At 50.2% G+C, this 23763-nt stretch overlaps 4 protein-coding genes across 5 annotated transcripts; 1 reads left to right on the top strand and 3 right to left on the bottom strand.

The window, feature by feature from the left end:
* Positions 1–35: 35 nt before the first annotated feature.
* Positions 36–5645, top strand: gk5 (glycerol kinase 5). Of its 2 annotated transcripts, XM_018739768.1 has the most exons (17): positions 36–259; positions 872–1026; positions 1148–1241; positions 1422–1497; positions 1797–1890; positions 1971–2102; positions 2193–2268; positions 2430–2491; positions 2737–2810; positions 3270–3330; positions 3427–3553; positions 3639–3743; positions 3842–3936; positions 4154–4257; positions 4335–4394; positions 4494–4627; positions 4894–5645. In XM_018739768.1, the coding sequence occupies exons 2-17, from the start codon at positions 901–903 to the stop codon at positions 5040–5042; spliced, it is 1569 nt and encodes a 522-aa protein (XP_018595284.1). In that variant the 5' UTR covers positions 36–259; positions 872–900; the 3' UTR covers positions 5043–5645. The 2 variants fall into 2 exon arrangements, with proteins under 2 accessions (XP_018595284.1, XP_018595283.1); XM_018739767.2 differs by having other exon boundaries at positions 36–1026.
* A 1537-nt stretch (positions 5646–7182) lies between these two features.
* On the bottom strand, positions 7183–14981 carry LOC108926834 (rhodopsin kinase 1-like). The gene is given in 4 exon segments (XM_018739800.2): positions 7183–9103; positions 9436–9722; positions 12149–12586; positions 12975–14981. Coding segments are annotated over 4 exon segments (1656 nt in total). The 5' UTR covers positions 13572–14981; the 3' UTR covers positions 7183–8769.
* Positions 14982–18071: 3090 nt separating this feature from the next.
* rnf7 (ring finger protein 7) lies at positions 18072–19355 on the bottom strand. Its single transcript, XM_018739759.2, has 3 exons — positions 19113–19355; positions 18842–18889; positions 18072–18584 (listed from the first exon to the last, which is right to left on the bottom strand). Exons 1-3 carry the CDS (start codon positions 19285–19287, stop codon positions 18466–18468), a joined length of 342 nt encoding a protein of 113 aa, XP_018595275.1. The 5' UTR covers positions 19288–19355; the 3' UTR covers positions 18072–18465.
* A 165-nt stretch (positions 19356–19520) lies between these two features.
* On the bottom strand, positions 19521–22313 carry dusp28 (dual specificity phosphatase 28). The gene is made up of 2 exons (XM_018739760.1): positions 21358–22313; positions 19521–21169 (listed from the first exon to the last, which is right to left on the bottom strand). Exons 1-2 carry the CDS (start codon positions 21808–21810, stop codon positions 21041–21043), a joined length of 582 nt encoding a protein of 193 aa, XP_018595276.1. The 5' UTR covers positions 21811–22313; the 3' UTR covers positions 19521–21040.
* Between the last annotated feature and the right edge of the window lie 1450 nt (positions 22314–23763).

Below are 23763 nucleotides of genomic sequence, written 5' to 3'. Positions count from 1 at the left end.
CGCCCTCCCGCGCGTGGCCCCACTGGTGACGCGCGCTCGCAGAAGGCGGGCGGGTCACGGGAAAGAGAGGAACTTGAGCTCGTGTGCGCGTCCGGGTGCGGGAGCGCGGAGCTGTTCGGTGGTGAACCGGTTCATTAAGTAGCGGGCAAGGAGCAGAGCGCGAGCCGCTGAAGGGAGGAAGGAGGGAAGGAAGCGAGCACGTGGAGAGACGCGGGACGATCGCGGTGAAACGATGAAGATCAGATGAGCGCGTGACCCGGTAAAACTGGTTCTAGTTCTGCTCGAAGGAAGCCGAAGCGAAGGGCTCTGCGCGGCGACCCCACATCGTTCCTACCTTCAGAGCTTCGGAGCTACACTGTCAGAGAATCAGAGCTTCAGACCTTTTAGTCTTGGCGCTTTAGACTGTCAGCGAATCAGAGCTTCAGACTCTGACCTAGACTCTCAGAGCTTCAGACCTTTAGAGCTTTAGACTGTCAGCGAATCAGAGCTTCAGACTCTGACCTAGACTCTCAGAGCTTCAGACCTTTAGAGCTTTAGACTGTCAGCGAATCAGAGCTTCAGACTCTCAGACCTTTAGACTCTCCGAGAATCAGACCTTTAGACTCTTAGAGCTTTAGACTGTCAGCAAATCAGAGCTTCAGACTCTCAGAGCTTCAGACCTTTAGACTCTTAGAGCTTCAGACTCTCAGGTCTTTAGACTCTCCGAGAATCAGACCTTTAGACTTAGAGCTTTAGACTGTCTCAGACCTTATTAGACTTTCACTGAATCAGAGCTTTAGACTCTCAGAGCTTCAGTCTCTTAGAACTTTTGTATAAACAGCCTCCAGGAGATCTTGCAGAGAACATGAAGGTTCACAAAGGGATCTTCTAGGTGTTGCACGAGTTACACCTGTTGCAGCGATGGGGAGCTGCAGGAATGGAACCCACAAAGAGACCTTCATCCTTGCAGTGGACGTGGGGACAACGTCCATGAGGTGTCACATCTATGATAAGGAGGCCTCTGTTCGGGGCTCCTGCAGCACCAAGGTGACCCATTCACTCATTGATGTACCTTTACAATTTGACACCTGCTGGACAGGATACAGTGTCACGTTCAGTCGCCTTCTAAGATCCTCCCGGGTGATGGAGAGTGTCTCTTCTCTTTGAGGTCAATGTGCTGCACCCACAGCCAGGTTGGGTGGAGATGGACCCTGAGGAGATATGGAGAGGATTCGTGGCAGTGGTCAAAGGTGCTCTACAGGGTCTGTATCTGTCCCCGGTTCTCTGCGCTCACCCCCTGTGTGGATATCACAGTCCCAGTGAGACGTGTCACTGAGGGTTTCTGCTGATCTCTCATGTCCTGCAAGTTGAAGCATCCAGATGTGAGGGCGCCCCCGTGGCTTGAGGGCCTCTAACCCTTTCTGTCCCACTTTGTTGACCAGACTCTGGGCTCCATGCGAAGCAGATGGCGGCGCTGGGCATCTCCACCCAGAGAGGAACGTTCACGACATGGGACAGGTGAGTGTGGACTGACCTTGTGCTGCTGACAACAAAGTAGCAGGGTAAAGTACCGCCCAGCGGGGTAGGTGGCGAGTGCCCGCTCCTGCAGCTGCACACCAAAGGGTTCCTGTGCAGCGTCTCGGTGCCCCTGTTTGGTGGCGCTTGTTGTGCGTTGTCATCGTCATTGTCTTGCGGGAGGGTAAGTGCCCTCTTCGAGGGATCCAGAGCTGGGCGCCGTTCGAACCCAGATCCCTTTTGATACAGAGCTCCTGCAGCAATAAACACTGTGCCACCTGCTGGCTGTGTGTCGTCCACAGGAGGACAGGTGTCCCTTTCCACAACTTCATTGGCTGGCAGGACCTGCGTGCCGCACAGCTTGTCCAGCGCTGGAACCGCTCCTGCACCATGAAGGTTGGCCCGCAGGTGCCGCTGCCGTGCTCCGTGTGCCGTGTTCCATGGTCCGTGTGCCGTGACACTGGTCTCTGCTGCAGCTCGTCCACGGCGTCATGAAGCTGCTGCACTTGTTGACCAGACAGAAGCGCTTCCTGGCCGCCAGCCTCGTGGTCTTCTCCACCCAGCATGTGACCTTCCGCCTGCTTTGGGCCCTGCGCCACCACGCCCAGGTGTGAGTGAGTGACTGTGTGTGTGTGTGTGTGTGTGTGAGAGAGAGAGAGAGCAGCTGTACGTGTGTGTTAATATATCCTCCTGCCCAGGTGCGCCATGCTGTACTCGATGACAACTGCTGCTTTGGCACCATCGATACCTGGCTGGTCTTCAGACTCACCAATGGTGCGTGCGTGTGTGTGTGTGTGTGTGTGTGTGTGTGTGTCAGGAAGGGGTACTGCTAATTGGTTCCTTTCAGCATGTTGGTGGATTGTGTTGAAATGGTGCAAAATGTTTAACCATTCTCTCTCTCTCTCTCTCTCTCTCTCCGTGTGCGTGTGACTCAGGCACCGTTCATGCCACCGACTGCTCCAACGCCAGCTCCACAGGTGTTTTTGACACCTATCAAGTATGTTTGTGTCTCCTTTGATCCTTGGCGTTTTTGTTCAAATGATGGAGAGCACCGATTGCAATTGGCTCGCTCTCCGTCAGGCTCGCTCACTCACTCACTCATCCCAATAGTAATGCACGGTTCCAGAGTACACTGTCTCGACGAGTGGCGCCTTCCTTTTCCGATCGTCCATGAACTCCTCGTTAGTGCAAAATGCAGTAGAACCACACGTGACATCTATCCTGCGTCCTGCTCTGCTGCAGATGTGCTGGAGCGGCTTCCTGTGTGCCCTGGTGTCCCTGCCCCTGTCCATCTTCCCCTCGGTCCAGGACACGGGGTGAGCGTGCCTCGGCGTGTCGAATGTGTGCGGAATGCGTGTCTCACTGCAACGATGCTGTGAAGCGTGCTGTGAGGGTCACCTGTGTGCTTGTGTGTAAACGCAGACAAGCGAAAGTGGCGTCACTTCCTGCCTTTTAGGGGCAGCCGGTAGCGTCGTGGTTAGAGCTCCTGCCTTTTGATGCAAAGGTCGCAGGTTCAAATCTCACCTTGAGCTGCAGTACCCTTGAGCAAGGTACTTACCCTGAGCTGCTCCAGTAAAAATGAGCCGGCTGCATGAATGTAGGGAGATTAACATTGGTCCTGGTGTGTGTGCGTGTCCCCACATGCAATCGTAATTGTGAAACTTGCGAGCAACAGTCTGTGTCGTGTGCAAAGTGCTGCAAACAATGGTTGGTGTGACAGTGACTGTCAGAAATACGAATTGCCTTGTTCGCATCATTCTCTCTGCTCCTTACAGCCACCACTTCGGCTTGACCGCTCCCGCCATCTTCGGAGCACCCATACCCATCACATGTGTTGTAAGCACGGTCTTTCTGACGGGGCAAAGGAAGGGAGAAGCGGGGCAGCCCACGTACCTCTGCACGTAACCGTACACACTCCGCTCGTGTCTCCAGATGGCAGACCAGCAGGCGGCCATGTTTGGCGAGTGTTGCTTTGATACTGGAGACCTGAAGATCACGATGGGCACGGGCACCTTCATGGACATCAACACGGGCTCCAAACCGCACACGTCTGTGGCAGGTGTGTGTTTTCGGCGCTCATCCGTGTGCTCATCCCAGCTTCGGCCCCCGTGACTCTGCACGTCTTCCTTTCTGTCTCGCCGCAGGCCTATACCCCCTGGTGGGCTGGAAGATGGGACCCGAGCTGGTGTACCTGGCCGAGGGCAACGCGGCCGACACGGGGACGGCCATCAAGTGGGCACAGGAGCTGGGTGAGAGATGCCTCTGGTGACACCCTGTCGCATGGACACATGTCATGCCTTCCTGTGACTCATCTCGGACAGCGTCCCGTGTGCGACTCTGCCTGCAGAGCTCTTCTCGGACGTGCGGGACACGGAGGCGATGGCGAGCAGCGTGGACAACTCCGACGGGGTCTGCTTTGTCCCCTCGTTCAGCGGCTTGCAGGTAGGTAGCTGTGCGTGGTGTGTGTGCGTGTGTGTGGGATAGAAAGAGAGAGGTTTTATTTAGTAACATGTTTTTCTCTCTGCTGCCCTGGATGGCGCTCAGTGAGTCACACCTTCTCTTTGTCAGTCCTTTCTCTCATTTGTCAAAAGCACTTAGACTTATCTCAGAGTGTCTTTTTGTGTGTGCGTGTCTCTGTCTCTGTTTGTGTGTGTCCCAGGCTCCTCTCAATGACCCCAGAGCATGTGCTGCTTTTATGGGCTTGAAACCTTCAACCAACAAGTGCCACCTGGTGCGTTCCATCTTGGAGTCGGTAGCATTCAGGTGAGTGTCGTGTCTCGGTGGGGGGGGAGACTGGGCACACTGTGGCTCGAATGTCACATCCCGTGCTGTTGCCGTAGGAACAAGCAGCTGTATGACATCATGCTGCGCGAAACACGTATCCCCATCACCAAGATCAGGTACCTGTGCCACTGCTTTTGTGTTACTTTGGTTTGATGCGGTGACTGTGTTGATGGCCAGTAAGAGCTCGTGTGGGTCTTGGTGTATGTGCGATGCAGGGCGGATGGAGGTGTTTGCACCAATAACTTCATCATGCAGATGACAGCCGACCTGCTGGGGAAGAAGGTGGAGCGTCCAAGCCATTTCGACATGTCCAGCCTGGGAGCGGCGTTCATGGCTGGCCTGGCAGTGGGTAGGAAGGACCCTGACCCTCACCTTAACGTTGACCCTTCTCCCCCACCTTAACCTGGCAGTGGGCAGGGAGGACCTTTTTGTCATCTCAGGAAGCTTCGCTCTGTACTGGTTGTTGGCCAATTCATTCCTCCCTGACGCTCGGGGACACCGGGGCAAAGCTGGGCACGAGGTGCTCTCTGCCGCCCCCTGTTGGCTCGAAAGGCGAAGGCCAGCCTAGCTCACACGGGCTGGATGAGCTTTTCACGGGCCTCTCTGCCCCTGCAGGCTTCTGGAAGAGTCCAGAGGAGCTGAAGAAGCTTCGCTGCACGGACACGGTGTTCATACCGCAGGCCGAGCTGGGTACCTACCGACCTCTCCTCCGTGGCTGGGAGCAGGCGCTGCGGCGCTCCATGTGCTGGTACGACCAGAGTTGACGGCTGATGGAGTCGCGCTCGCATAACACCTAAAGTAGGTGATTGGAGCGCTTCTTGCGGACTGCGTCTGGTGTCCACTACTTGTTTCGCAGGGTCATTCCGCTCACCTGAAGCGAATTGGCAGAACCGCCGTGATGGAGGTTTGGGTAGATCGCTGATCAAAATGTTTTCAATTGCTTTGTTGACTGTGATTCACTGATTGTTTACCGTGCTCTGGTTGGGACTGCTGCCCTCAGTGCATTGCTTCTGAGTCAACGACCGTCTGTCTCGCCACGACCGAAGAAGCCATAAAGAACCAAAGACAAACATGAGGATGAATGTCCTCGGCCTGCGGGTCGGGGGCCTTTGAGCCGCTTCTCCGTCCAGCTTACCTGCTGCTTTCCAGGTGCTACAAAAAGAGCCCTGGTGCATTGTGAGTAGGACCTGGTGCATTGTGGGTAGGACCCAGTGCCTCGTAGGGGAGCAAGTCTGATCCGAGCTGGACTCCTGCAGCTGAACCCTTGATCAGGCCCCGTCTGTGAAATGAGAGATTGAGGTTCTGGCTGTGAAATCTCGACCGTAGTCCTCTCAGTTTTAAAAAAAAAAAAAAAAAAGTTACATGTGACAGTTAAAGTTGAACAGTTAATGATTAAAATATTGACTAACTGATCCAACACATGATTACATGTTTGTTAAATGAGGCCTTTACTGACTGCAACAGAAGTGACATGTTAAATAAAGTGACTGCGATACGAGCAGCGCAGGGGGGTTTTGGGGACATTTACATGTATTCGTTTCTCAGACGCTTGGCAACAGATACAAAGAATTTGTCACATCAACAGAAGGAGAGACTTGGATGCAGACACATGATTCTAGAGTACAGTCCGTTTGTCACTTACCATGGTATAAACTCGTGTACATTATGTGAGTAGCAGAATAAAGGTTTGTCTGTTGTTCTGTGGAGGGGAGGGGAGGGGTGCGGTGACGCAGCGGGTTTGACTGGGTCCTGCTCTCCAGTGGGTCTGGGGTTTGAGTCCCACCTGGGGTGCCTTGCGGTGGACTGGCGTCCCATCCTGTGTGTGTCCCCTCCACCCTTGCGCCCTGTGTTGCCAGGTTAGACTCTGGTTTGCTGCGACCCTGCTTGGGACAAACGGTTTCAGACTGTGTGTGTGTGTGTGTGTGTGTGTGTGTGTGTGTGTGTTCTGTGATTTCTAAATAAAATTATTAAACATTTATCGTGTTCTTAAAAGATCAGTAGAGAAGTAAGTCTGGAAAAGGTGAGTTTCCAGACCCTTCATGAATGTAGACAGCGTTTCAGCAGTTCTGAGTGAGAGGGGAAGGTCGTTCCACCACAACGGAGCCAGAACCGAGAACCTCCGTGCTTTACTTTTCGTGCGGGGCACCACCAATCGAGCAGAAGTAGATGAGCGAAGGGGTCTGGTTGGGGTGTAGCGGTTGATCAAGTCTTGTAAATAGCTGGGAGCAATTCTACTGATGCGTTTGTAGGCAGTAACCAGGGTCTTGAATTTGATCCAAGCGGCTATAGGAAATCAGTGCAGAGAAACGAGTAGAGGAGATACATGGGAACACTTCGACAAGTCAAACACAACTTGTACCGCGGTATTCTGTATCAGGTGTAGAGGTTTGATGGCAGTAGCAGGAAGGCCACACAGGAGAGAGATGCAATAGCCAGATGGGATGTCACCATGGCTTGGACAGGTAGTTGGGCAGAGTCAGTTGTGAGGTAGGGACGGATCTACAGGACCGGGTTGTGGCTTTGATATGTTGAGAGAATGAGAGACTCGCATCAGTCTCTCCCAGACTCTTAGCGAAGGAGCTAGGCGAAATGAGTGAGTTGTCCAGTTTGAACGATAGATCATGACAGGAGGACAGGCCAGCTGGGAGGTGAAGACTCTCTGTTTTGGAGAGGTTGATTTGGAGGTGGTGATCAGACATTCATCCAGAGATGTCTTACAGGCAGGCAGTGATGCATGCGGAAATGTCTGATGCTCCAGGTGGAAAGGAGAGGAAGAGCTGGGTGTCATCAGCGTAGCAGTGGTATTTGAATCCATGGGAGGTGATGACCGGGCCGAGGGAGGAGGTGTAGATCAAGATGAGCAGAGGACCCAGTACCTGCGGGACACCAGATGACAGAGGCAGAAGAGAAGAACAAGAGTTCCGCCAGACCACTTGATAGGATCTGTCAGATAGGTAGGACTCAAATCATTTCAGTGGAGTTCCTTTGATGCCGAGTTGTGCAAAAGAAAAAGAGTAAAATGCGGGACACGTGGGGAAACGTTGTGGGGACATGCTGTGGGGACACTCTGCACTCCGCAGGGGGCGACACCGTAAAGCTTCTCTGCTGAAGTGTACTGGGGGTCAGAGTTAGGATCAAGGTCAGAAGTTAGAGAGGGTCAGGCTTAAGGTCGTTTCTGACAGCCAAAGGCAACATAGCTTAGGTGACAATGTTAGAACTGTATGGACTGTGGCACCACACACCTGGGGCTCTGGGTGTGAGCGTCCTCTGTAAAACAGTGTCAGTCAGCGAGCCTGTGGTCCTTCCGTTGGCCCCTGCAGCACAGGTAGAGGTACAGGTATCCTCCAGTGGGGCCTGCAGGGCTCACACATGCTTACAGAGACACAGAGAGGTTGTACCAAGACATTTAAGTATTTTATTGTTTGGAAGGACTTTGTTTCAAGCCGTTCTTAAAGAATGTGTGACATTCCCATTGTACCTCCTCCCCAGCCCACTATTTACACTGGACAACAACAGTAGTTGTGGTGGTGATGATAATAATAATAATAATAATAATAATAATTCTCACGTACACATGTGGAATAGTAAGAACATGCATGAACCCTGAAAAAACAGGAAGAACACCTGGAATTTTATGAAAATGTAGCGCCGTTGTGCTGAGCTGTAAGCCCTTTCTAAGGGTCCACGCAGCACTTAAAGGTCTAAAGGAAGTGGTTTCTACAGTAGATGTTACTGATCTTTGGACCATAGGCATAGTTTTCCCATCTAAAAGTGCAGCTGTGTGCAATTTCACCAAAGAGTAACAAGGGAAGTACTGCTGTGTATTTTCGGTCAGTGATATTGTGAGTGAAAACTAGCACACAATTTATCAGCATCTCTAACAGGCTCGTCCGAAATATACATATTTATACAGGTAAGGAATGTATTGCGATCTCAGGTGCCAGATTGTTCAGCGCCAATCCTCAGAGCAAATGACACAACACAGGCAATATGGCAAAGTTGAGCTTCCCAGCCTCGTCTCTGCCGTGCTCATGTTTAGCCAGCTACTCGTGCCAGTTGCTGAATCTCGAGGCTCACACCGTTTTTGGGGCACTTGCTGTGGTTGCGCACAGAGGCTGCCTTCTTGCACACTATGGCTGTATTGGTCTGCTGCTGTGATCTAGTGAGTCTTCTCTTTGAGGGAAACATGTTTGTTTGCTTGCTCCTTAGCAGAACAAATCTACTTGATCAAAAGACATGACTGCGCGTCGCCGCAGATCTCGTTCGCTTCTGGTCCTAGTTCTTTGGCTTCCGGGGACGACACGTGCAACCGATAGCTGAAAGGTGCGCGTCCCTTCTGCTCCTCCCTTGAAGAACTTCGATTCTGATTTCTGCAATACCTGGTTTGGGTTGTGATTACTAGAAGGAAACATATCCACCATTGTCATTTTGGATCAGACCACTGGGGTCTTTAGAGCAGCATTTGTCATTGGGCTCCTCATGTCACAGTCTTCACAGCAGTGTACAGGTGCCTGATTTTTTGTCATCGTCAAGCCCCCCAGCAGACTCTTTCCGATTTGGGTCATTGAGCTCTTCGAAGAGTCCGGTTTCCATCATCTCCTGCTGCCAAGGTATGGCCACAGCTCCAGTGCTGAACTCCTTGAAGAATTTCTCATCCTTGGCATCGAACTCTATGCCTTTAATCTCAGAGAAGTCAGCAATATCACCAGTGTCCTTGGCATAGACCACGTTGGGCTTAGGTACCCAGGGCGGATTGATGAGCCCCGCTTCCAGGCGTGGGAAGTTGATGGATTTGAACCACTCGTGTTTCCGTGGGTCATCGCCCCTAGGGGACAGAAAGATGGTCTTTGGGATCAAGAGCAGCTTTTGTGCAACACACACACACACACACACACACACACACACACACACACACTGTACTATTTCTGGCAAGAGGTACATGGAGGGTTCGCTGAATACAGGCATTCAGTGCAGGACACCTGAAAAGTACTTCCAAAGTAATGAGGTAGCCAGCTAGTTAATTGTTGCAGTGCCTCGTGCATTACATAGACAATAATCCACCTTCTATAAACAGTGTAATACCCAAAGCTACGATCTACCGGGTGAACTGAGGTCCACAGTGGATTGAGAGCCAATCCACTGCTCAGGGAGATTAGCACTCACTTGCAGCCAAGACGCTCGTCAATATTCTTCTTGAGGAACTGGGTGATGATGTCCTTGGTGGCATCATTAAAGCCCTTGTGCTCAAATTTGACCTCGTCCTCACAGATGCGTCTCTGCACTTCCTCTTTGGCCACTTTCTCCTTTTTTGCATCGGGCCCCTTAAAGGGTGTGTAGGCGGCAACCATCTCATAGATGCTGCAGCCAAGCGCCCACCAGTCCACTGATGTGCGGTAGGGAATGTCCTTCAAGATCTCAGGGGCCATGTAGGCACCAGTGCCAGCCTATAGGGGTGGAGACCAAGAGACAAAGCAGAGAGATCAGGAAGAGTAGACATTTACAGCAAGGGCAATTTGGAATGGCTCAAACTCATTTTGTAAGTCGACAATTGGTTCTTTCTTCTAACACATAACTAAGGATTTAACGTACATCTAGCAGAAAGTGTGCCGTTTCGTTTTCTGTAGCGTATGATATATGTACAGTGGTGACCATGAAGATGTTTAAAAAGAGCTGCTGATGCATGAGAGATTATGGTGGCCCACCTCGCTCAACTTGGTGCCGCTTCAGGTTTATCAGTGTTTTATGTAAGCTTGGGTCTTTGCGGTGTTCCTCCCTGACCCCAGCCACCAGCCAGTGAAAGGAGCTTAATCCTAATCCTGCTACCTGTCAAGTGGCATGTGCCTCTCTGATGGTGACGAAATGTGCTGTCTGCTTACATAAAGAAATCCACGGTCCCTCATCTTGGTGCAAGCCCTCTGTGATGCAGCCAACATCCAGCAGCCACCCATGACACCGTCAGAGCCACTGTTCCTGGCCTTCACTTGTACCCTGATTTGCTCACTGTTGCTCATTGTCCCTTTAAAGCCATTACATGCCCTTTGCTGTGATGGCTGTGGACAAACCCGTGCATTTGACTTGAGGAATCTGGTCAACTCCAGTGTTGTGCCTCCAAGCAAATCTTGAACCGTCTTGAATTCAACATGTACTGTGATATGCACAGTGTCATGAGAGGAAGTTGCCACGAATCCTCCGGCACTGCTTCAGATACAGGTGCAGCAATGTCTCCCACTGCTAAGACTTCCAAAGACAAGCTTGACCCTTGGAAAGGCGTAAAGTACTGGGCAGTTGGAAGATTCTGGAGGGCCGTGCAGGATAGGAACATCCCGCAGATGGCTCCAACAGTAAGACAGCACTGGAAGGCGTGCATGACAGCTGCAGGAGCGCAGGGCCCGACCACCTCCCCTTCTCCAGATGTAAGCGAGGATGCAGAGACAAATGCATGCATGTTGGTCAAGATGGAAAAGTGCAACGCAGAGTCGAGTCGCCACCGTGAAGGATGAGCTGATGCACACAGGCCTGCTGCTCGGCCGTCTGATCAGATTCAGATTAGCGTAATGCCCCCTAAGTAAGAGGATTTCTGTGGAGAAAGCCAGCAAAGCCCTCAGCTTCCCCGTCACTGGTTTCTACCCGCACGGCGAACTAGAGAAGGGTGCACCATCAGTTGCTTAATGGCCGGTGCAAGAAAAACTAAATTGTTTTTTCCTCTTCTAAATGGATCTTTGTTTCCTCGGAGCTCTGCGGTGTCACGCCGAACACTCGTTCCTGTGGCCCAACATCAGCGTCTGCTCTGCTGCGTTCAAAGAGCAGCTCTACATGTCACTGGTCAGCTGACATCTGCTGGCAAGAGGCTTTGTCTGTAACTCGAATGTGTCTTTGTGCTCGTCTTTGCTACCGATTCTCGGTGCGTCCAAGACGCTGCTCAAATGAGCTCCTTGCGAATCACAGTTTGTGTGCGTGGCCATCGACCGGCCCCAAACGCACACTTTGCCCAGAGTTTGCTGCACACTGCGCTCACAGGGCTGAACTGTGTTGTTTACGGGATGCCGGATAAATGGGTAAGTCAAAGGTAAATGGTGTGTCCCCTGTTTGACTAATTTGCTTATGAGGAATCGGAGCAAGGCAGCAAACAGGCTAACATTATGTCTGTGCTCAATTAAATTGGGTTCTCACCGGCTAATTAAGTGCCACCTATAATTGGCGAGGCTTTGGTCACTTGGAGGGAACATGTGTGTTATGTAAGAGCTCCTGCCAAGTTTGGAAGAGCGAAGGAGATGAGATGTGAGCGAGGTTCCTGTTAGCGCTCATCTTCCATCTGAAGATCGTTGTGCAAGACCCGAGTCCAAAAACAGCACGTCTCCTAGAACCGAATGCGGACTGCACTGTTTCACTCTGAGAAACCGCACGAGAGTAAAAGAACACACTCGAAAGGTGCGTGTGCGCGCGTGCGCCAGTGACACTGGAGAGACCACTCTCCAGGTGTGCGGGCACAGGGGTCCTCTGAATTCCGGAATGATCCTGGAGCAGCTGGCCTTCTGCTCCAAGCTGAGCGAGAGCTACGTCTCAGCTGTATGTCTCTGCTCGCACACAGGCATTGTCTGCATCGCTGTCTGCATTGCTGTCATCACCACCATCATGGACTCGACCTCTAACTGATCCCTACGTTGCATTTCTTCATTTAGCTAACCCTTTTCTTCAAAGCGACTTACAACTACTTGCACAGCGGAGCGATTCAGAGTAAGTGCTTCGCTCAAGGCTACTGCAGCAGTAGGTGGGATGTGAACCGGCAACCGTTGGGGCCAAAGGCGGCGCAGCTATAACCGCTACGCTAGTAGCTGCCCTCCGTCCTGGAGGCACGACGCTGTGTTCCTACCTTCTGGCTGATAGTCTTGCCAACAGGCACCTCGACAGCCAAGCCCAGGTCGGAGAGACGGCACTGGCCGGCGCTGTCGAGCAGCACGTTCTCCGGCTTCATGTCGCGGTACACAATGTTCATTTCGTGCAGGCCCAGGATCCCCGTGGCAATCTGGGCCGTGTAGTAGACGATGCGCTCCATCTCAATCCCCTTTTCTCCAATGTTGTAGATGTGGTACTTGAGGTCTCCGCCATTCATCAAGCTCATGACCAAGCACAGGTGTGTCTTGGTGTCATACGCGTATGCCAGGTTCACGATGAACAGGCTGTTCACTTTCTCCAGGATTTGCTTTTCCAGCAAGGCCATCTTCTCCCCGTGCTTCTTTTTCAAGCGCTTTTTGTCCAGCTTCTTGCAGGCGTACATCTTACCGGTGTTCTTAACCTGCACAGCACACACCTGGACACACACATCGGAATGAAAGTGAGCGTTGTACGAAAGCGCTGGACACGTTCAGAAAACACACTGCCTTGACACGAGTGAATCCAACCTAAAACGGAGCACCGCTGAAACCTCCTGTAACTTTCCCCCCTTTATCAACTGAGACGATCTAGAGAATCTCATTACCTTTTTTTAACCAATGACCGATTGCTTGTGACTAATTTCGGTGACGACTCGGGGCTTCCGTTAGTTATTCGGAGTCACTGTACATGTGGGCGCACATTAATGCTGGGCATTTTGTACGGGAGGTCTGGGCCGCACCTTTGTGAAGGTGCACAGCGCAGCATCTGTGAGCGAAACCACCGCAGGTAAGACGACGAGTAAAAATGGTCCCATCCCTGCTCACCTCTCCGAAGCCGCCCTTTCCCAGGGTCCGGAACTCGTAGAAGTATTTCTCAGTGACGGGCTGCTTCTCGTACTCCTTCCACTGCAGAAACTTGTCGAAGAACGGACTGCTCTGGTACTCCTGGAAGGGCTTCCCCTTCAGGAACTCCCGGGTGGCCTCCTTCACCTTGCCCTTCATCACCTCCTCAAAGTCCTTCTCCGTCACTGCCTTGCACTTGTCGGCCACCTCCCCGGTCAGGTAGGACAGAAAGTTCTTGGAGTCTGCCTTGCAGAACTTGTTCATGATGTTCTGCCTGTCCTTGTCCTTGGCTGCGTTTTCGGCCAGGTCCCAGTCGTTCAGCTCGTCGAGGAACTCGGCAGCAGAGATGTACTCGGGGGTGGCTTTGAGGAACTCGCGGAAAAAGTGTTTTCCTATGGGCTGCTTCTCGCAGAGGGACTCAAAGTCCTTTTCGATGGTGCCGCGGATGGCTGCGCACTGCTCCGGCTTGGGCAGGGACAAGCTACGCCGCCGCTTCTTCATCTCCTTGTCATCCCCACCTTGCGCCTTCAGGTAGGCCGTGTTGGCCACTAGGTTGTCCAGTCCCCCCATGTCACACATGTCGGCGGTTGTGGCGTGTCCTTCCTATGCCACTGAGCTCCCACTGCGGCTACCAGAGTGTCCCCCTCGCTCCGAGTCCAGGGTGCAAATGAGCTACTTGGACAGCCGCGCCTGGAGACCAAGAGCCGGCGCCACTCCAGTAATTACTCATTTAGAATTAAATACCTCAGAGGGATTTTCTCCTAAGTATCTTGTGTGATCTATTTGAGGAGACTCTTCACGGAAAGGAACTTGTAAGAAGGTTCTCGGCTAAGAGGCTTTGAGCTTCCTAAGTATAGCGAGGCAGGTTTGTGTGAACACGACGACGGAGCTGAGTGCTGTCTCAGGGTTCAAACCAAGGAGAAATAACAACTTGTTCCCAAATCCTCCACTTGTGCCACCACTAAGAGGCAGTTATTTCTTTTCAGAGGAGCAGCTGCACACGTCTGGCTATAACTGTCTTTTGCATTGAGTGTGTTTGACTTGGGAAGGATGGGAGTCTCGTGTTTACTGTACCACGGTGCTGCAGTTGTGCTTTTACTGCAGCCAAGGTTTTTTTTTTTTTTTTTGCCTATGGTGCCTCACAGCATCTGCAGGTCATCTATCACAGAACTCACTTTAATCTGTTGGTTCCCTGTGGACAAACGGAGGGAGATTACCTGGTGCTGCTCACCTGTTCGCCGAGGGACAGCTCATCCTCTGCTCCACAGCCCACGCAACATGCTCACTGCAGCGGTAAACATGGGTAAAAATGGAGTAAAGCACCTTCCTGCCTCAACCTGTCATGCAAACATTACAGATTTTCAAATGTTAGAAAAGGAGCCCGCTCACCAGACAGTCATCATGAGCATAACTAATGGTGTTCATGCTTTACTCATGTGGACACCGTTGCATTGGTAGCAGGCTTTTACCACACGCATACCTCGAACAAGAAAGTCCTGTCAAAGTGGCCTCCTGCAAGTTTCCATCTGTAAGCGGGCACTGAAGTGCTCCCTGCGAGCGCTAATGTTTTGGTTCAGTAATGTTTTCTGTACTCAGAGAGTTCTTTTTACCTGCAATCCCAGTACGAGAGCCATGTCTCCATGGCATGAGCAACAACGGCTGGCTCTTGTTCAGTCTTCTTGAGCAACACTAATATCAGATCGCCGTGACTCCACGTGTGCTCCGCTGGGGGCCGGCGTGGATCGTGCTTCCCCTCAGCTAGCGTCACGTTCATTCACCATGCACGCACTCGGTGTTGTGTTGCAGGTACTGCTGAGGGAACCTGACCCCCCAGGGGGACAGGCAGCCAGTCAGAAACCAGGCCTCTTTCTTCATGTTGTCTTTACGTGCTACGCTTCTCCACCTCTTCCCGCTTGGTGGCCCCGCACACAAAAAGTCCAAAAGCACAGACATTCTTGGTTCTGGCTCCGATGTGCTGGAATAACAACACCCCCCCCCCCCCCCCCCACACACACACACACACACACAGAACTGCTGAATGTCTCTCTCAGGTTCAAGTTTCAAGTTTGTCATATATACAGTACCATCTACATGTATCATGAAATTCTTCCCGAATGCTTCTCCATAGACCATGGACAAGGACAGAGACAACAGAAATACTGCACAAACAAAACGATGACAGTGACAGTGAGTAGGGCTTTCTTGTCGTGTATGCAGCAGCTGCCACCCCAGGATGTAATACACCCTGTGAGGACGGACTCCACAGAAGTGGTGAGGACTGTAGTGGACATCCGGGTTTTCTTCAGACGCTTGAGAAAGTGGAGAAGTTGATGGGCCTTTTTGATGGTTGATGCTGTGTGCTCAGTCCATGTGAGTTTGGCAGTGAGGGTGACCCCTAAGAATCTGAAGCTGTTGACCCTCTCTACAACGTCCCCTCCTATGCAGATAGGTGCATGAACCGTATCCTGTTTCCTGAAGTCAGTAGTTTTACTGACATCGAGAGACAGGTTGTTGTCCTGGCACCGCTCTCCCAGGAGCCTCACCTCCTCTCTGTAGGCCGTCTCATCGTTGTTGGTGATCAGACCAACAGTGGTGGTATCGTCAGCAAACTTTATGACGGTGTTGGAGCTGTGCCTGGCCCCCTAGTCATGTGTGAACAAGGAATATAGCACCGGGCTCAGGGCGCTTCCCTGTGGAGTACCAGTGTTGAGGGTCAGTGGGGAGGAGGTATTGCTGCCAATCCGCACAGACCGTCCACCTCTCTTGGACCTTCTTCTCGCCTGATCTCATAAGTGTTCCATAAATGTACAAGTGTTCATGGTTTATACTTTTTGGATAAGAAATTGTTGACTAATGGACAAACCTTTATTGAGCTCCTCATGTACTGTGCTGTACACTGGTTTATACCCTGGTATATGACAAATGGACTCAACTCTAGAATCTCGTGTCTGCATCCAAGTCTCTCCTTCTGCTGAGGTATTAAACTGTATTTTCTTCTGAGATGCTCATCTCATCACTTTGGAGAGAAGTGTCTGACAAATGAATATATATAAATGTACACGTACATGCCTTTGCTGATTTTTTTTTTTTTTTTTAACAACACTGGTCTGTTCCTCGCTCCCCTGCTAAGGTGATGCTGCTGCTTCATTCTGGGCAGAAATAACTGGTGGATTAGGAACAGGGGAGTCCTTAAGTGTCCTGAGTGTCGCTTTACCTCACCCACTGTCCACAGCTGCCCTCTGGGCTCTGCTCCTGCTACTTTGATGGAGTCTCTCAGAGGCCTGATTTGGGGGCCCGGAGTAGCTGACAACACAAATTTCACTGCTTGCGACTTTGGAGACACCTGACCAACATGCTTCATTGTGAACCTCCTTTCCAGTTCTTCCTTCAGCATGCTTAGCGAGGGTTTTACCATCTGTAACACAACGGACACCGTGTTCTCAGCTTATGAACACAGTTGGGAGAGGAAGCCTCTCCATTTCTCCCAGGTAACTTTTACCACCTGGTCTTGATCAATAAAAGCTATGAACACAGGTGTCCCTTAACTTATTCACTGGGTTCTTCAGTAGGTTCTGTGAAATCCTCGAGCATCGATACCCCGTTATCTACATTTATTGTGTGATCCTAAATTGCTCCTGAAAACATACTGAATATCAAAGAAGCAGATAATGAAATTACTCATTGCTTTATTCCGAATGGGGGAAAATGGTAATTTGTTCCAATACGGTTTCAGTTAATTGAACTGGACATTATGTCTTAGCAGGATAAATGGAAGTCCTGACTTATTAACAAGAAGTGGCATTAATAACTGCAGAGAGGGTAAGTGCTGAACTTGGTGTCTGAAGACTGAATAACAAGAGATGAATGTATCCTCAGTGCCATGGTAAAGTATTTGACCCCAGACTGATTTCCTCTGTTACTGAAAGCTTTTCATTCAGACAAAACTCTAGTATTAAATAGACAGCTGGAAGTGTAGTGGTTAGAGCTGCTGCCTTTGGACTCAAAGGTCTTAGGTTTGAATTCCACTTCCAGCTGTTGTGGCCTTGAGAAGGTATTTACCCTACCTTGCTCCAGTAGGAAAAAAAAATTACATAGCTGTATAAATAGTAAATGATTACTTAACATTGCAAGTTGCTTTACAGAAAAGTGTCACCTAAATGAAAAAATTAATGGCACCTGAGAAGTTTATTTAATGAACAAAGTTATCCAACACTGCTGGGCAAATACTATTTCACAGCATTGTAAAATGTACTCTACTTCCATCCATCCATCCATCAATAATTGCTTGTCTGGTGCTCCAAGACCAGTCTTGGAACCATACATCATGCGGGATACATCCTGAACAGGACACTGAAACTAAATTCAAGTAAAATAAAGTTACTGAAATGAGACATCTTCCATACCTCTAAAATCACTGATTCAATCCTGACTGCTGAACAATTCATCACATAATCACGCACATTTGTCAGCTTCTGGCAACTTCAGCTTCATTATCATTGCAGGAAAGCTTAATAGAGATGTACCTCAGTTTATTTACTGGTTGGGTTATGTAAAAAAAAAATCTTGGCTATAGCTGTAATAAAATAAACTTTTCATTGTAACAGGTTTAAATCTGAGCTACATTAGAATAAATAAGGGAAAATAAGAAGCAACTGTCTCCAAAAACTCCGATTCAATGCTGTTGACTAATTCATTCCATAGAAATATGCATACTATTGATTACTGAGACTAAACACCAGCCATAAGCTGTAAACACTGTGGAACAGAACCAAATCACAGCAGTCCTAGACTTGTTTTTTCAGAATGTGAGTGTAGAAACGCAGGTTTTAACTGCTGCACACAAACTTTTAGAAAATAGAACACGATGAAAATGAAAAAATAAATACATTTTTCCAGTGTATCTTGAAAAGGTTGTAATGTAAATGTGTATAACAGAGCACCAGTGTATTGAAACTATGGCGATAACAGTTTGATGGGGTATTAAGGAACAAGCTGTAGGTTTCTTCAGCGCTCACATAGCACAGGAATGTTTCATCACTCTTAGTTAATACATCCTTCAGTGCTGCCACAAAGGACTACAGAACAGTAACATACTATTTATTATCAAGCACACATTCTTTACAGAAGAATAAACTCTAGTCTCCGTTACAGCCACAAACACACACTGTCAAATGGGTCAGCTATCCACTGTTAATCTGCAGTGCCGATACACGTGTATCACTGCGAGAGCTAAGAAACTCAATGTGCGTCTATTACAAATCCACATGCGCGTGTACACAGTCTGTGAGTGCAGACATCCATCACTTGTGAAAGTTTTATTCAAAGGACATTCATGAATACTGTCCCCTGTGTTCTAACACTAGAAATGAAGGTGGTCGAGTCCTTCCTACGGACAGGGTGGCACACGGCCCTCGTGCTCCAGGAGGAGGATGGGGCAGGGTGGGACCGGACGTGCTCTCCTGACCAAAGGCAGTTACTTCCCGATCCTCTGCACAACCCAATCCTGCTGGCACAGCGGGCAGCGGTTGTTCTGCTTCACCCACAGTGACATGCAGCAGTTGTGGAAGGAGTGGTTGCACTCGCCCCAGACCACTATCACGGGTGGGGTGGGAGAGGGAGAGGGAGAGGGAGAGAGAGCAAGAGTTAGAGTTGAGTCTAAGTCCTTCTCAATAGTCTTTATGAATAAGTGTCCATCAATGACATTCAGTGTACACAGTTTACAGACAACAGTCAGTGGACTGCAATAGGGTCACACTCGTGTTGCGGCTGTTGCTCGGCAACTGCGGAGGTGTGTTGCGCTGTTGCTCGGCAACTGCGGAGGTTAGACCGCACAGTGCAACTCCACTCACCCACACAGTCCTCTTGTTTGTTCTCAGCCTGGCAGCGCAAACACGCGTCTGAGCAACAGGACAAAAAACACATAATCAGCTTACCAGAAACACGTGCGTATAAGCAATTAACAGAGCTGCTGAAAACCTCAAAGCGACCGAATTTCAAACTCAATTTTCTCTCTCTCTCGTCTCGTCTCGACTCGACTCGACCCGACCCGACCCGACCCGACCCGACCCGACCCGAGCGGCGTACGACGTTACGCGGTTAGTTGGGAGGAGGGAGACCCACCCATAACCTGCACCCTGCAGATGGCACACGTGTCGCACTCCACGTCCCAGCTCCACATGGCCACCGCGTTCCACTTCTTCAAGGAGAACATCTTATCTCCACTGTGTCTGGACGCAGAACCGCCACCATGCGACGAGAGCAAAACTGGATCATCGCCGTCGTCCATCTCGGCCATCGTATCCGGAAACTGCGTCAGAGGATGGAGTCACGTGGCCCGATCCTTCTGCTCCTATTGGTCGTCCCCTTATGCGCGTCACCGGTAAGGTGTATCCGGCGGCACGGAGAACGCCGCCCCCTAGTGGTGACGCGGACTGTGCAGCGCTTCGCGCTTGTCGTCGGCCTGGGCGGTAACGGCACAGTGAAGCGTAGTAAGAGGTGGATCATGAAATAACCACGAGATGGAAGTTACGCTTCCCTTTAAACACGTTTTATACAAAAATACACACTACTAGCGAAGTGGATTCTTACCTGATCGGGGTTAATTTATCTGACATTTTGGCCCGCATGGATTTTTCCCAGATTTTTCTCCCTTTCAGGACAGGAGGACAATACGACAATGTCCCTTTTTTTTCGGGAGCAGAGAAATAGTAAAGCTGGCTTTTCTGGAAGCTTTAACACACACACACACAATGTGAGATTCAGTGATTCTGGGAAAGGAGAGAAGAAGGTGTGGACATTGACAGTTAGGAGGTAATGTGTGGAGAGTAGACCACTGTAAACACATTCAGCTTCCATGAAGTCATGAGTGGGAAGCAGGAGAGCAGTTCATTGCCAAAAGAAGAAAGATGAACACAAAAGAGTAGAGTGACAATGAGGAGACTGAGTTTGCTCTTCGTCTCCGGACGCTCCAGGCATCCATACGGTAGGTCGCGGAACTCGGCGACCGAGCTCTTGAGAAGACCAGACCTTTCCTGAGCCTCACGGTGACGACAATGACAGGATGGCAGGATGTGAAAGCTCATCTGCACCGGCCGCTGGAGCTGGAGCTGGAGACGTGGCCTACTTAGCAAAAGGCGACCTGAGAGGTCCAGCCCGATCGGGGACTGCTGCGGCATCGCTGGGCCCGAAGAAAGAAGGCTGCCTTCGAGGGGACCGACATGGCACAGGTGTGAGCAGCTGACAGAGCTGCACACTCTGGGCAGAGTTGAGCTCTGGGAACAAGTGTCATTTCCTGATGATGAACCTTTGCAGCTGAAGCACTAAGCGCTCCGTAACACACCGGGGAGCGCCAGGTTCAGAGAGTGGCGGATGGGTGCATTTTCAGCTTCTTTTACTCCTTTCTCAGATAACTATCAATGAAGTCAACAGCCAAAGAATAGCTCAAGACCAAATGTAATTAAATTGCTTCTCCGGTCTTCCAAGAAGAAATAAACAAACTGTGAAGAAGCAACCAAGACAAGAAGTTCAGATAATGTGTAATAGAAGATGTCAGATGCTCCCCTAATCACAAACTCCAGAATGTCTACATCATAGTATTATAACTTATTAAGCTATGTACTATATTTATAATATAACTTAAAACATGCTTTGATAAAGCTGCCAGACTTCTTATTCTTTCTGGTCTTCAGCTTTGTCCTTTCATTCACTCAATGTGGCTGAACCTGTAGCTCTTATCTTCCTAATGAGCCCACACCAGGTATGGCTACGAGTCCAGGTGGGGAGTGGGGGCGCTCAGGCTCCCTGCTTCGATAAAACTTATGTGACTTATGATGTCATTGACACAAACTGACTGGTGGGGGCCAGGGGGACACAGGTCACATGGTCACATAACCACATGAGCAGGGGTCCACACACACTCTGTTATGACCCTTCAGGGGAAATATGACTTGTGAGAGTCTTTGTTTCTGTACACCTACAGCAACTGGCCTTGTTGAGGATGATTGAAACCCTTGGACTCCAGAAGGTCAGGGGGTTCAAAGCTCTGTGGCTCAACATGAGCTGGATGCCACCATGCCTTCCCCCTTGCTCCTTCTTCTCTCCAGTTCCTGTTCATACTTCTCCAGCTGGGTCCTGAACCCTGGGTTGGGATCCACCACAGATCGAGCTTCCTTCACCATCTGACACAGGAGAACAGTTAGAGAGCCAGTTACACCAGGGACATACGAGAGTTCGACTACAGTTAGACAAGCCTTCAGTAACTGCGGCCCAGTCAACCGCGACATGAATATAAATCTGCAGGAGTACACAGCGCTGGCACCTCTTTGTGTGAGCGCAGCTAAGACGGAAGGTGGTATGAAAAATACACCTGGAAGGCTTGGGGCAGTGAGAGCGCACGGTGCTTCATCAGGTACGCCATGCACACAGCAGCTGAGCGGCTGCGTCCGTTCTTGCAGTACACCACGGTCCTGCCCCCGCGGCCAGCCTCGCTCTCTATGGCATCTGCGCAGCGGTCAAAGTACTTGAGCAGATTCTCATTGGGGTCGTCGTACACGGGCACCCTGAAAGTGCCTACCCGCATGGAGGGGAAAGGCTGCTGCTTGGATACATTGATGCACAGAGTGACGCCCTCTTTCTGGATGAGCTCGTCGCAGCAGGCGGAGCGCGCGTTCCCGATCAGCAGGGCCTCTGTGATCCTGCACAGCTCCAGCATCTCTCTCACACTCTTTACACACTGTCTTTGGCACACAGCTACTACTTCATTTACTTTAACGTGAACATGTTTTTGCTTACACACAGACACACTTGGTGAAGGGCCCATGTTTACATACAAGCACCCACTTGCTGACCCATTGCTGCACACAGATGTGTACTACGACCAGTCCTTCACACCTCCACCACAAACTACATTGCATACATACTCTTATTTGTCGTAGACTTTTGTACTTATATAGAGCTGTACAAGCATCAGGTCTCTATGAAACTTGCACACCAGCCAGGGTACTCACACACAGATACACCCAGGAACTCGCTGACACTGGGATGCAGGAGTGAGTCGCCTTATCTAATACGTAAAGTTTCACACCCTCAAGGTCAGAGAGACACGTTCAGACACAGATGCAATGGAAGCCAAGGCCTGTTCCTCAGTCAGAAGCGTGGCTCCGCTCGGGGGACTTGCTGAGGGCTCCTGGAACAGCTGTCGTCTGTCTTCACTGCAGGGTGCCGCTAGGCCCGGGGCCAAAGCTGGGGAATGCTGGGTCCTACTGCCGCTGGGCACGCGCTCGCTGGTGTTCTCTGCAACAGAACATGAGAAGCACTGCAATATCTTCGTCACACTGAGCTAAAGTGAAAGCATTGCTCACATTGCCCGGGCCAACGTACGTTACCACTGACATTCTGAGCCAATATGAGCAATGATACTAGTAGAGCACTATGAAATAACAGCAGTGACAACATAAATTAGATCAACTACCAAAGGAGATCCATTGCACAACTGTTAAACAATATTTTTGCTAAGCACCACGAACCCTAACCGTTTATAATAATAAATAAAAAGATTGTTTGTAATCCAAACAACTGAGAAATACACATCAACAGGTCAGATGAGAAACTGCTCTGATAGTAACATATTCTGATTCTGTTTTGTGAAATATAGCTCATTAATAAAATGCACATATGCATGTGCATGGGGGCTTTAAGGGGCCCTCTGACCCCTTGGTCAGCAGAGGAACACCCCGGTCAGCACATCTGATTGGCTGAGGCTGTGTGTGGAACCACCAGCTCCCACCCTCTGGAGAGGAAGAGAGGTCAGTGCGGTCACAGCGCGGCCTCTAAATATGGGCATGGCTGCTTATGTTACTGCTGAGAAGAACCATTTGTTTCAGAGAACAGTCATACATTTTTCTCAAAAAAGGTTTTGTAGATGCAGCCAGCTATGGTGGTCATTGACGTTCTCACTAAAGCTTCAGGTCTGTGTCTCAACCCTGTGCAATGTGAGAGCTGTGTGCATTATTGATCTGTGCTACAGCATCTATTAGGGACATCCCTGCTCAGGGTAAAATAAATTGCTTATGCATCCTAATAACCAAGAATCAACAGGGCAAAGTGACGACATTTCAAACAAATGACTGATAAAGTGAACAACAAAGTTAATCCTTGCATGCAAAGGGACCTTTCAAGGTGCAACATACACAACCTTTTCCCTACAAAGCATTTTCTTAGAAAAATCAAGACTGGTGCAGATGTGAACTGTTCTTTTTTGTATGGTTTGTACAACAGCCATACTTTTCTGGCACTGTTATTACACCAAAAATTGATGGCAAAATATTTCAAAGTCCATTATTAGTAGCCTTTGGGATAAAATGATTTTGCTTTGTTCTGTTTGGATTCTTACATTATGACAGAAGCAATGAGCAACAGGCATATACACTATTATGAATGTAGTGATTACCTTACCAAATACACACACACATGCATTTTCTGAACCGCTTGTCCAATGGAGGGTCGCAAGGAACCAGAGCCTACCCGGCAATACAGGGCGTGAGGCCGGAGGGGGAGGGGACACACCCAGGACGGGACGCCAGTCCGCCGCAAGGCACCCCAAGCGGGACTCAAACCCCAGACCCACCAGAGAGCAGGACTATGGTCCAACCCACTGCGCCACCACACCTCCACTTCAGAACCACTCGTCCCATACGCGGTCACGGGGAACCGGAGCCTACCCGGCAACACAGGGCATGAGGGGACACACCCAGGACGGGACGCCAGTCCACCG

This window comes from Scleropages formosus, chromosome 25 (assembly GCF_900964775.1).
Source record: "Scleropages formosus chromosome 25, fSclFor1.1, whole genome shotgun sequence".
Lineage (NCBI taxonomy): Eukaryota > Metazoa > Chordata > Actinopteri > Osteoglossiformes > Osteoglossidae > Scleropages > Scleropages formosus.
The sequence above is the reverse complement of the archived record's forward strand: the minus strand, read 5'-3'. Positions and strand labels throughout refer to the sequence as shown.

Coding starts and splice junctions, on each gene's coding strand:
- gk5 (XM_018739768.1), top strand. CDS start 901: ATGGGGAGCTGCAGGAATGGAACCCACAAAGAGACCTTCATCCTTGCA. Junction 2,103..2,192: donor CCCTGCGCCACCACGCCCAG/GTGTGAGTGAGT, acceptor CCTCCTGCCCAG/GTGCGCCATGCTGTACTCGA. Junction 3,937..4,153: donor CCTCGTTCAGCGGCTTGCAG/GTAGGTAGCTGT, acceptor TGTGTGTCCCAG/GCTCCTCTCAATGACCCCAG.
- rnf7 (XM_018739759.2), bottom strand. CDS start 19,287: ATGGCCGAGATGGACGACGGCGATGATCCAGTTTTGCTCTCGTCGCAT. Junction 18,890..19,112: donor CTGCAGGGTGCAGGTTATGG/GTGGGTCTCCCT, acceptor CCTGTTGCTCAG/ACGCGTGTTTGCGCTGCCAG. Junction 18,585..18,841: donor CAAACAAGAGGACTGTGTGG/GTGAGTGGAGTT, acceptor CACCCGTGATAG/TGGTCTGGGGCGAGTGCAAC.
- dusp28 (XM_018739760.1), bottom strand. CDS start 21,810: ATGGGCCCTTCACCAAGTGTGTCTGTGTGTAAGCAAAAACATGTTCAC. Junction 21,170..21,357: donor CACTGCCCCAAGCCTTCCAG/GTGTATTTTTCA, acceptor CTCCTGTGTCAG/ATGGTGAAGGAAGCTCGATC.